This window comes from Crotalus tigris, unplaced genomic scaffold (genome assembly GCF_016545835.1).
Source record: "Crotalus tigris isolate CLP2741 ecotype Arizona unplaced genomic scaffold, ASM1654583v1 scf7180000023829.5930981, whole genome shotgun sequence".
NCBI lineage: Eukaryota > Metazoa > Chordata > Lepidosauria > Squamata > Viperidae > Crotalus > Crotalus tigris.
This window is the reverse complement of record NW_024100213.1, coordinates 1,203,535-1,215,980: the sequence shown is the minus strand read 5'-3', so window position 1 is coordinate 1,215,980 and position 12,446 is coordinate 1,203,535. Positions and strand designations below refer to the sequence as shown.

The 12,446-nt window shown below is 44.0% G+C and overlaps 1 protein-coding gene across 5 annotated transcripts in view; it reads left to right on the top strand.

Moving 5' to 3' along the window:
- The window catches only part of MCF2L2 (MCF.2 cell line derived transforming sequence-like 2), a 210,876-nt gene that overhangs the window by 49,008 nt on the left and 149,422 nt on the right, over window positions 1-12,446 (top strand). For all 5 annotated transcript variants that reach the window (XM_039321823.1, XM_039321824.1, XM_039321827.1 and 2 more), the window contains exon 2: window positions 2,749-2,832. In XM_039321823.1, the coding sequence (XP_039177757.1) occupies window positions 2,749-2,832 (84 nt within the window). The remainder of the gene's footprint in view (window positions 1-2,748; window positions 2,833-12,446) is intronic.

The following is a 12,446-nucleotide window of genomic DNA, read 5'->3' as shown; positions in this document are numbered from 1 at the left end:
TTCCCCTCAGCATGGCTGGCTCAGGAATTCTGGGAGTTGAAGTCCACGAGTCATAAAAGAGCCAAGGTTGCCTACCCCTGCCCTAGGATGACTCAAAGAAACTTGGCAGGGATTCTTTACATCATGTAGAGTACAATTCAGAACAGACACCAAGAGATTTTTGTGAGGTTGGTGGGTTTGTCACCAGACAATAGTGACTCGAGGGAATGTGCTGACTAGAAAGAAACCACCATGAGGCAGGAAAGACAAAACTATCCTATCCCTGTCTAAGGATAAAATTCAGGGTTCCTGATGTGGTATTCATACAAAGAAAAAGTTGGCAAGGAAGCAGAGAGAGAGAGAGAAAGAGAGAGAGAGAAATGTGTATAGTTACTTTTTCTCTCGCTCATCATGCAAAGAGTCAAAATGGAGTATAGGCAGCCCCCCTGAGGTGGTCCCCGACTTACGACAATTGAGCCTAACAAGCGAGACAGTTGTTAAATGAGTTTTGCCCCATCTTATGTCTTCCCAAAGTTGTTCAGTGAATCACTGTAGTAACACGGTTATTAAGTGAATCTGACCTCTATATTGACTTTGCTCGTCAGAAGGTCGCAAAAGGACACCAGGACACTGGCACCGTCATAAATATGTGTCAGTTGTGAAGCACCTGGATTTTGATCATGTGACCATATGGGAGGGTTCTGGACAACTTGCCATAGCCATCTAACCACAGCCATCTTGCCACAGTCAACTGTCCATGGCCATCTCGCCACAGCCAAATTTCCACGGGGCAACTCGCTGCCAGACAATCCGTGTGGGACAACTCAACACGATAAATGTTATCCGCCATTGTTTTTTTTATACATTATTTCCATTTTTGTCAACGGAAATAATGTTGAAGAAACTGTGGCAAATAACATTTATTGAACTGAGTTATCCCGCGTGGAATTATCCCACGGTGAGTTGGCCGTGGAGAGTTTGTCCTGTGGAGAGTTGGCCGTGGTGAGATAGCCGTGGCGACATGGCCATGGTGAGTTGTCCCATTCCGCTGTGAGACTATGTCATGGATTCACCCGTGGACCCCTCCTTGGCTGCGAGTTCAGAGGAGGAGGGTAAGTTTGAGTCAGCAGAGGAGAGCATGGAGCATAGTCTTGGTTAGGATCGGGGCTCGGAGAGTGCTAGCCTGATGGAGCAATCTCGGCTGCAGCAAGTTGGTCAGGAGGCTCCAGGTGAGGACTGGGAGCAGCTGCTGACCATTAGCAATGAGGAGGTGGACTCCACACCTCCTCCTGATCCAAGGACACATAGATATTATTTGTAAGGAGACAACCGTACAGAGAAGAGCAACAAAGCAACAAAGATGATTAGGGGACTGGAAGCTAAAACATATAAGGAACGGTTGCTGGAATTGGGTATGCCTAGTTTAACGAAGAGAAGGACAAGGGAGGACATGATAGCAGTCTTCCAGTATCTCAGGGGCTGCCATAAAGAAGAGGGAATCAAGCTATTTTCCAAAGCACCTGAAGGCAGGACAAGAAGCAACGGGTGGAAACTAATCAAGGAGAGAAGCAACCTAGAACTAAGGAGAAACTTCCTGACAGCGAGAACAATTAATCAGTGGAACAGCCTGCCTCCAGAAGCAGTAAATGCTCCAACACTGGAAGTTTTTAAGAAGAGACTGAACAGCCATTTGTCCGAAATGGTGTAGGGTTTCCTGCCTGAGCAGGGGGTTGGACTAGATGACCTCCAAGGTCCCTTCCAACTTTACTACTATTACTAACCTCGCCTCTCATGGAGGGCTGCATCAGCATTGCCTACTTAATCCCTGAGGACTTGAGTCTTGCTAGAACAACGTGCCCTTTCTGTGCCTTGTGTGCTCGTGTCGTGTATCCTGACTTGTTTGACTTGTGGATTGTTTTCCTGGACTTTGTGTATGCCCATTGGACTCTGTTACCCAGTTACCCTTGTCGTACTGAGCTCAGAATCCAGACCTGTGCAACAGAGGTGCTTTCTGATGACCTGTCTCCAGGGGTGTGTGTGAATAAACACCTGTAGAACTCTTGCTGTATGTGTGTATGTGTGGTGGCAACCCAGACTGCTGCAACGGTCATAAGTGTGATAAATGGTCATAAGTCCCTTTTTTCAGGACTGTTGTAACTTCAAATGGTCACTAAACGAAAATTTATAAGTCAAGGACTACCTGTATCCATTTTTGCACATTTTCACTGCAGAAAATGGGTGGAAAGGGTTGAGTTTTGTCATACCCTGGAATTTTACATCCTTTGGAGCAGGAATTAAAGATGAATGCATTAAATGCCCAATAAAAGCATAATCCCAGTATTTTCATACATTTCTGAAAAATAGCACGTCTGTTGCCTGGATGGGGTCCAGCACGCAATTGCTCAACACAGGCAGGGCTGTTTCACAGAACTGGGATAACACTGGCTTTCTCTTATAAGAACGAGCCACAAGTTGTTTTGTGCCGGAAGGCCACCCGGCCAGCACCCTGGGGTTTGATTTATGATTTTTTCTGCACAACTGCAAAGGCAATACACGGAGAAATGAAAGCAAAGATGCTGCTTCTTTGTCAACAAGATTTTGCATGCCAGGGTGGGGTGGGGATGGAGGGGGCTGGAACTCATGTGACAAAGCCAGAGGTGAAAACATGGCCCAAACTGTCCACAAACCGGGAATTCACATCTGAGTATCTGCCTTGTGTGGCTGGGTTATGGCGTAATTCCTCCTTCTGTCTCTCTTCCCTTCTTGTAGATGAAATAATGCAACAGGAGATCAGGCCTGTCACGGCGGTGGAGATCATCGAACAACTGCACCGACAGTTTGCTATTTTGTCAGGTAAGATCAAAGGCTTCAGCGGCCTTGATATTGCCCATCTTTTTCTTGACGGTGCAAACAATGAATCAGTGGAACGACTTGCCTCCAGAAGCTGTGGGTGCTCCAACACTGGTTGTCCCAAAGGTGCTTTTTCAACAGGCAACTGGACTTTCTTGTTTTTTTCTCTGAAGACATTTTGCTTCTCATCCAAGAAGCTTCTTCAGCTCTGACTGGATGGTGGGGAATGGAAGGATTTATACTCCTTGCAGACCGCTGGTCATTTGCATTCTTTGAGAGAGTCGTTGAGGCCATCTGGAGGTTTGCCTGTGTCCTCAGGGTCACCTGAGTAGTGCAAATGGGTGTGGAGCCTTCTTGGCTGTGGGATGTTTTCTGCCCTGTGTCCCTTCACTGTTGAAGACAGGCACAGGCTGCTGGGGATGAGTCTGTGTTATCTGCCTCTCAAACTGAAGCACAAATGGTTCCTGTAGTCTGCAATGTTTTCTGGAAATCTGTTCATGCTCCCGCACCATTTGAAGGGGGTTCATCCCAAAGTGCATAGCTAAATGTCTATGGACTGAGAATCTCCATAGACATCCTACACTAGGAGTTTTTAAGAAGAGACCGGATAATCATTTGTCTGAAACTGTATAGGATTTTCTGCTTTTGAGCAGGGGGTTGGACTAGAAGACCTCCAAGGTCCCTTCCAACTCTGTTATTCTGTTACAACTTCTGTTATGTCCTTTTTCAAGCAATGGAGTGTCTCTCCAGATTTCCCTCTCCATCCTGAACAGATCCCATAAACAGTAATTGCTGTGTGCTTTTGTCAGATAAATAAATCCAGATTTCCCAGTAAAACGTTTGAAGAGATTCTTCCACCTCTAAACGTGGAGGCATCTCTTTGAAAGCTGTTCAGATGGAGCTTGGACAGGGTGGACCGTTGTCACTTTGAGACAATCTGACGTCTGACTCGTCATGCAGGACCACAGAATGCACAGGGTGCGCATTCACACAGCCTATTTAATTCACACAACTTTCTTCATTAGTTAGCTGTTCGGATTTGCTCAACACGTTAAATAATAAACTAATCAAACAGGTCAAAGTGAGATCCAGCCTGGAAATAAAAAAGACTTTCCTGATCGTGAAAACAATTAACCAGTGGAATGGCTTGCCTTCATAAATGGGAGGTGTGGGCAACCATTTGTCCATGGTATAAGGCAGTGGTGGCGAACCTATGTCACGGGTGCCAGAGGCACCACTCAGAGCCCTCTCTATGGGCACGCACGCCGTCGCCCCAGTCCTAGGCCTTCAGCTGGGTTTTATAAAACCTTTTCACTTTAGGCCTCTGCCACCATGTGCAAAAAAAAAAAAAAAAAGGTTCAATCAATCAGTCAATTTCAACTTCTTGCGGGGAAAAAAAAGATCTTGCAAAGTTGGAATTGATTGATTGAACTTTTTAGTCCCACCCAGTCTGCTGTTACCATCGCAGTCACGCCCACCCAATGGGCCACACTCACCCAATTGGCCACACCCAGCCAATGGCCACACCCACCCGGCCCCCGACGATGCATAAGTGGGTTTTGGCTTGCAGTTTGGGCACTCGGTCTCTAAAAGGTTTGCCATCACTGGTATAAGGACTAAGGGGTTGGACTAGAAGACCTCCAAGGTTCTTTCCAGACCTATGATTCTAGGTGGAGTTCATGCAACTTAGTTGAGTTGTTGTGCGAACATATCGCGTCCTCTAGGTCTGTGTGGTGCGAACACAGCTCCTGTGCATAGGCAGTCTTCGCATTTGTGTGCAAACTTTTTTAGATTTCAATATCATTAGAAGTGTAACTGCATGATCCCCTTTCAGAAAAGCAGCATCGTGGTTGTATCCTCTAGATAAATGATTTGTGTATGTGTAGGAGGATGTCTTTGTATTGTTTTAATGAGAAAGGTGAGAAATAAGAAAGGTAAGAAATTCAGTTTGCCTAACCAGTAGCATCTCCAGGGGAGCAGAATGACAAAAGCAGCATCATGCTGTTGTGACAAAATCTCTGCCTCTTTTGTACATGCATTGTGACATGGGACAGAGTTTGCAATTTTAAAATATGTAAGTATGTAGGCTGAGCAAGCACAAAGCAAGACAGAATACACACAGACAGTATTTGACCAAAAGCTGCATTCTGGCTTCTAAAACCAGCTATATCTTATCAACTTTCAGAAGCCAAGTGCTCCTTCCTTCCTTCCTTCCTGGTACAGATCCAGAAATACAAAATAGTTCCTTTAAATTCCCATCTAAATAGGAAAAGCATTAACACTTCTCCCAAAAGCTCTCATCAGCCCTCTTATATATACATCATACATACATATTTGATTTTTATCTACATTACTTTATAAGTAACTCAAGGCAGCAGATATACACACTCCTTCCTCCTCCTATTTTCCCCACAACAACCCTTTGAGCTGAGAGTGAGTGACTGGCCGAAAGTCAACCAGCCAGCTTTCATGTCAAAGGCAGGACTAGAACTCACAGTCTCTTGGTGATTGATCCAAAGTCAACCAGCTGATTTTCGTGCCTAAAGCAGGACTTGAACTCACAGTCTCCTAGTAATTGGCCCAAAGTCACCCAGTCAGCTTTCATGCCTAAGATGGAAATGGAACTCACAGTCTCTTGATTTCTAGGCCAGCAACATAACCACTACACCAAACTGGCTCTCTATATGCAATTAAATATCACAATAGTCAAAATCTAGAAAGTAGTCTCATGTAAGAGTTAATTCCTCTTTCCCAATAAAGATTGTTGCCAGATTTTATTTTTTTTTGAAGGGGGTGGAGGATGTTTGGCTTTAACAGCAAACATATCATGTAGACCAGGGGTCTTCAAACTTGGTCCTTTTATGACTTGTGGACTTCAACTCCCAGAATTCCTCAGCCAGGCACGCTGGCTGAGGAATTCTGGGAGTTGAAGTCCACAAGTCATAAATGGGCCAAGTTTGAAGAACCCTGAGGTAGACATTTAGCCAGCAAAGTTTTTTTTTTTCTCAAACATGTGAGAGTCAAAACTGAAGAACCTAAGCTATTTTTTGCAACAGAGATTGGTTACTAACCAGTGGTGGGATTCAGATATGTGAACAACTGGTTCTCTGTGTGGATGCCGCTTCCGGAAGTCTATTCTGGGCCTGGGCAACAAAAAATTAGCTAGTGGTTCTGCCAAAATGGTGCGAACCGGCTGAATCTCACCACTGTTATTAACTCCTTAGAGGGCTAACTAATAAGAATGGAGGGAAACCTTAGTTATTTTAATATATATATTTCTGGAAACTCATGAGTCTTATGCCTGTTATTCATTTTGTTTGATAATCTCTCTCTTTTGGGGGTCTAGCAGATAGAATCACCAATTTAAAGACACGCTACTGCTAATAAAAATGCAGTGGATTCAAAGGTTTTTCTCCCCAAACTTAAGGCAATTTTTTCAAAAATGGCACTGATTTTGCAAATCCACTTTAATAAATCCATGGGAATTAGCATGTCACACAGTCTGCTAACCATCTTCTGTTAATAGAAATGAGTCTTTTTTAAAAAAGAAAGTGAAATTGAAGCTTTTATGGCATCCATTAAACAGATGTACATCGTTGCAGTTTTCCAATAATGGAGAACTCTGCTGGGATTTGCATAAGCCCAACGCCTTAAACCCTGCAGCCAATCTCACTGTATTAATTTTCCTGGAATCATTATACATAGTCCTCATTTAATGAACAGTGAATTAGTGATAGTTTGAAGTTATGAAGGACCTACCCCCCAAAATACTTGAATTGTGATGGCTGCAGTACTCCCCTTCCACACACACACACACACCCCACGCTTTTTAGGTGCTTGGCTACCACCTTGCCTTTATCCCCAGTTGCAGTATTCATTAGTCACACAACTGTGATTCATGGTTTGTAATGGTTTTTCGGCCAGTTTCCAGCAAAACAAACCACCCATAGGAATACATGGATTCTCTTAATGACCAAGGTGTTTGCTTAATGATCGGTGTATTCACTTAACAACCATGGCATTGGCTTAATAACCACTGCAAGAAAAGTTGTAGAATTGAGTCCAGTCACATGAGTGCCTTGATTTATGTCCATCATGACTTACAACAGAAATTCCAGGCTCCGTTATGGTTGTAAGTTGAGAACTATCTGTACTGGATACCTCTTCCTCTTGTTAACCGAAATAGATACCGAATATCTGGAGAACCTGTTTATTTGATGAATAAAATATATGCTTAGATACCTCAAGTCAAGCTAGTAATTACATGGACTAGCTCATGCTGTTTTCTTGGTAATAATAGGTAAGGCCACACTTGGAATACTGCATCCAGTTTTGGTCACCATGATGTAAAAAAGATGCTGAGACTCTAGAAAGAATACAGAGAAGAGCAACAAAGATGATTAGGGGACTGGAGGCTAAAACATATAAGGAACGGTTGCTAGAATTGGGTATGTCTAGTTTAATGAAGAGAAGGACGAGGGGGGACATGATAGCAGTGTTCCAATATCTCAGGGGCTGCCATAAAGAGGGAATCAAGCTATTTTCCAAAGCGCCTGAAAGCAGGACAAGAAACAATGGAGGGAAACTAATTAAGGAGAGAAGCAACCTAGAACTAAGGAGAAATTTCCTGACAGTGAGAACAATTAATCAGTGGAACAACCTGCCTCCAGAAGTTGTGAATGCTTCAACACTAGAAGTTTGTAAGAAGAGATTGGGCAACTCTTTGTTTAAAAGGTATAGGGTTTTCTGCCTGAGCAGGGGGTTGGACTAGAAGACCCCCCAATGTCTTCTATTCTATTCTAATTTGAAATGAGCTTGCCTTTCCTTCTTCAAGAGTTTCTTAGGCTAGCCTACTGATTTAGAATTTCCCAGGTGTAGCTTATCTGCATCCTAACCATGTTCAACCCTGCTTATTTTCTTGGAGATCAATCAAGGCTGACTAAATACTGCCACCTGCTGTGCCGTTTGGGTACTTTCAGCAGCTATAGTTCCCTGAAAAAGCCTTAGCCTCTCTTTTGGATTTTCCTGAATTATTGATCTCTTTCACAGTGGATGTTATCAGGGCTTCATGAAGCTCCTGCCGGACAAATGGCATCTGAGGGAAGAAATTACACCAGCCTTTGATCTTGTTTCCTGCATGTCAGAAACAAAGTCACCTGTCACATGCAATGTGGCCAGTGTGAAAAAGTTAATTATCCCCCAGGCCAGGGGTAGACCACCTTGGCTCTTTTATGACTTGGACTTCAACTCCCAGAATTCCTGAGGCAGTCATGCTGAGGGGAAAGGGAGAGGTTTCCAAGCTGAGCCGTGCTGGCTCAGGAATTCTGGGAGTTGAAGTCCACGAGTCATGAAGAGGCCATAGTCCCCCCATGCTGGCTTAGGAATTCTGGGTGGGATTGAAGTCTACCCATCTCTGAGTGGCCAAGATTGAAAAATACAGGCCTAGACCAAGGGTAGGCCACCTTGGCTCTTTTATGACTCGTGGACTTCAACTCCCAGAATTCCTGAGCCAGCCATGCTGAGGGGAAAGGGAGAGGTTTCCAAGCTGAGCCATGCTGGCTCAGAAATTCTGGGAATTGAAGTCCACGAGTCAAAAAAGAGCCAAGGTGGCCTACCTGTACAGTTATTCCAAGTACAGGTAGTTCTCAACTAACAACCTTTCCTTTAGTAATCGTTCAGAGTTACAAAGACATGGGAAAAAGTGACTTACGGTTTGTTTTTTAACATTTACAACCATTGCAGCTTCCTCCATGGTCATATGATCAAAATTCAGGGGCTCAGCAACTGGCATGTACTTGTGACAGCTGCACTGTCATAATCATTTGTAACTTTTCCAGCTGGCTGCTGGCAAGCAAGGTCAAGAGGGGGGCAGATTTGCTTCACTGCATGAGTCACAACAACTGCAATGATTTGCTTAACAACTGTGGCGAAAAAAAGGTCGTAAAATGGGGTGCAGCTCACTGAACAGCCATCTTGCTTAACAATGGAAATGTTGTGCTCAATTGTGGCCCTAAGTCTGTAAACGGGGTAACTAGGGGTACTTCTGTGAATATCACATTAAACAATTGTGCCTGATTTGGACCAGCCCTTTTTGAGTTAAATTTCACAAAGTTTTACTTTCTCTCATCACAGTGAACTTCTCACCACATAGACCAGGGGTGAGAAGAATTTGGCCCTTTTATGACTTGTGGACTTCAACTCCCAGAATTCCTCAGCCAGCTTGCCTGGCTGAGGAATTCTGGGAGTTGAAGTCCACAAGTCATAAAAGGGCCAAGTTTGAAGACCCGACATCGACTCTGGAGACCTGGCATGCCCTGTTCAAATCAGAGTTTGTTCTGTAAAGCAATCTAAAAAGGTTAATCATTGCTAAATCTCTAGGATTTCATGGATCCATAATCAGAAAAGTAATCCTGAAGTGGCAAAAAAATTGGGATGACAGTGAATCTTCCAAGCGGGGATATCCTATCAAAATCACTAGAAGAACACAGCAGGTCCTTGGCTTATGTCCAGTGGCTTCAAAAATGAGACCTGCTGTAAAAAAAGACACCCATCCTTCCCAACCCTAGAATTAGCAGCAGGAGGCTGAATGGAGCAGCACACCTGATCATGTGCTTTCATCCTTCCCTGTGTGGCAAGCTTCTAATTTCCAAAATGTGTAATCCATGTCTTCTTGGATTGCAAATGAACAGAGATAGTTGACAAAAAAGAGAAAAGCAGAGAATTGGGAAAAGATGAACGTCCTTCCCCCCCCCCCTTTCTCTCCCCCTAAGCACACCCTGATCTGGCCCTTTGTACTCTGAATGAAGTTCCATCATATGGGGATAAAAATCATCATTTACATTGAATGACATTCCCAAGCAACACAAGAGATGCAATCAACCCTGTGGCTCCTTTCATTCTGTGCACGAACACAGGGCTATATACCAGCTGCTGCTGCTGCTGTTTTTATTTTTTGCTGAGCTCACTTCCCAAAATACAGCCCAACCCTTTTCCCCTCCTTCGTTCAGTACCAGTCGTGTCCACAAGGTGTCAGTAGTGCCCTCCTTTTTCCCTCTTTTTCTTGTCTTTTTTTTTTCCTGCATAGACAACACTTCTCTGCAAGCATCGAGCTATTATATGAATACCATCATATTATCTTACAATGACTGCAATGTCCCAGGGTCATTTTGCAACCATCTGAAAAGCAAAGTCAATGGGGAAGGCAGATAGCAATAGCACTTAGACTTGTATGCCGCTTCAGTCCTCTCTAAGCAGTTTACAGAGTCAGCATATTTGCCCCCCCCCCAACAATCTGGATCCTCATTTTACCAACCTTGGAAGGATGGGAGGCTGAGTCAATCCTCAGCTAGTGAGAATCGAACTGCTGACAGCCGGCAGTCAACAGGAGTAGCCCGCAGTACTGCATTCTAACCACTGCGCTACCACGACTCTTAACAGTGTAACTAATTTAACAACTGCAGTGATTCATGTAACAACTGTGGCAAGAAAGATCGTAAAATGAGGCAAACTTCACTTAAATGTTTCACTTAGTAACAGAAATGCTGGACTCGATTGTGGTCGTAAGCCAAGGACTACCTGTAAAGTGTATGAACAAGTTCATCCTGAGCAAAGGAGGGTGATTATAAGTTAAAAATCTGGCTTCAGGGCCTCTTAATAGACCAGCTTTGATCCTTAATGACATGCTTCCATAATGCCAGGAGAAGCAGATTGCTTTAATCTCTGTGTATACAAATAGTCCTTGATTTACAGCCAGAATTGGGATCAGAATTTCCATTGCTAAACAAGGTGGTTGTTAAGTGAGTCACACCTGAGTGCTGCTAGAAAGCTACAAAGTCCCATGGAAATGTTTGATTTGAATGAAAACCCTGGAGAAAAGAAGCAGCAGTTAAACCAGCATAGCACTTAGACTCACATACCGCTCCATACTGCTTTGCAGTCGTCTCTAAGCAGTTTACAAAGTCAGCATATTGTCCCCCAACAATATGGGTCCTCATTTTACTGACCTCAGAAGGATGGAAGGCTAAGTCAACCATGAGCCGGTGAGAATCGAACTCCTGGCAATGGGCAGAGTTTGCCTGCAACACCGCATTCTAACCACTGTGCCACCACCGCTCTGCTGTTGTTTATGCACATTCCAACTTAATTGATGAGGTCCCTTCCGTATAGTCCTAGCAACGCCTCCGATAGATTTGCTCCATAATTGTCCTTAATCTGATCCTTTAGCAATTCCAATGGTGCACCCATCACCACCATAACCCTCTACTTTGCTGCTTTATTGCTCCTCTTTTTTTCTCTCTTTTCTTTCACCTTTCCCAGCCTCAGAGCCTTCTCCAGAGAATTGGATCGTCCCATAAGATCTCGAAAGTATGATCACTGAGGTTTGGTCACTTGTGCCTCAAGTGAGAACTGTAAATTGATTTCCTTGAAGGTCCTTGGGTTTGTTTGTTTTTTCTCTTGACCACCCAATTTAACGCTACGCAAATATCTGAGACTTCACTTTCCAGAATTCCCCATCCACGTGGCTTAAAACCCATCTGAATCCAAAGTGCTTTTCCAAAAGGCAACTGGACGTTCCTGGTTTTGTTTTTTCTTTGAAAACGTTTTGCTTCTCATCCAAGAAGCTTCTTCAGATCTTCCAAGAAAATCCAGTGGCCTTTTGGAAAAGCACCTTGGGACAATCGTGACCTGGCTCTCCGTAGACAATCCATCTAAATCCTGCCAGCTGGGGAAAGCAGACAAATCAGCAGTTTCAGACAATTGCTTGGTACAAAACTGTTTTTGCACAGTTATTGCTCTCTTTGCTTATCCGACTCGACTCTCCTATAAACCCCAGAGGCATCAGCGCTGCACTGCAGGATCATTAGAAAGGGACGTTACATAACCACAGCCTGAAACTAAAACCTCCGATTAGTACAATTCCATTTTATAAATAGGTTAGTCACGTTTCCTATCGGTGCTGGCCCACAATCACCCAGACTGCAGAGGTCATCACAGCAAGTCCAAAGTCTCTGTGTTGGCTTGGTGCACCTACAGGAACTTCATACTTGCTTTCTGTATATAATCACAAGTCTTTTGCAACTTCCACTCAATTCTTTGGCTTACACGCCATATATTTTCAAAGTGTCTCATTGGCTCCCCAGTTTTTAATCTGATCCTATTTAAATCTTCTGTTACTTTCCTCTGCCAACAACAAACTTCTTCCCAAAATGCAAACAGTCCTGGCTCTCTTGGCAATCCAAGATTTGTAAAAATTAAACTTTCGGTGACTGGCTCGGGCTTGTAGCTTCTCGCTATAACTATGAAGAGTTGGGGGAGAAACATGAAGCAGGCCTAGAGCAGTGTTTCCCAAACTTGACAATTTTAAGGCATGTGGACTTCAACTCCCAGAATTCCACAGCCAGCGTTGCTGGCTGTGGAATTCTGGGAGTTGAAGTCCTCATGCCTTAAAATTGTCAAGTTTGGGAAACACTGGCCTAGAGGGTTAAGATGAATCCCCCTCCTCCTTAGGGTCCTCACTGGGATGACAGGTTCACATGGGGATAAAGAAGAGAATTGCTATGCTGCTGTGACAACGGTTGACAACGGTTTAACGAAGAGAAGGACAAGGGGGGACATGA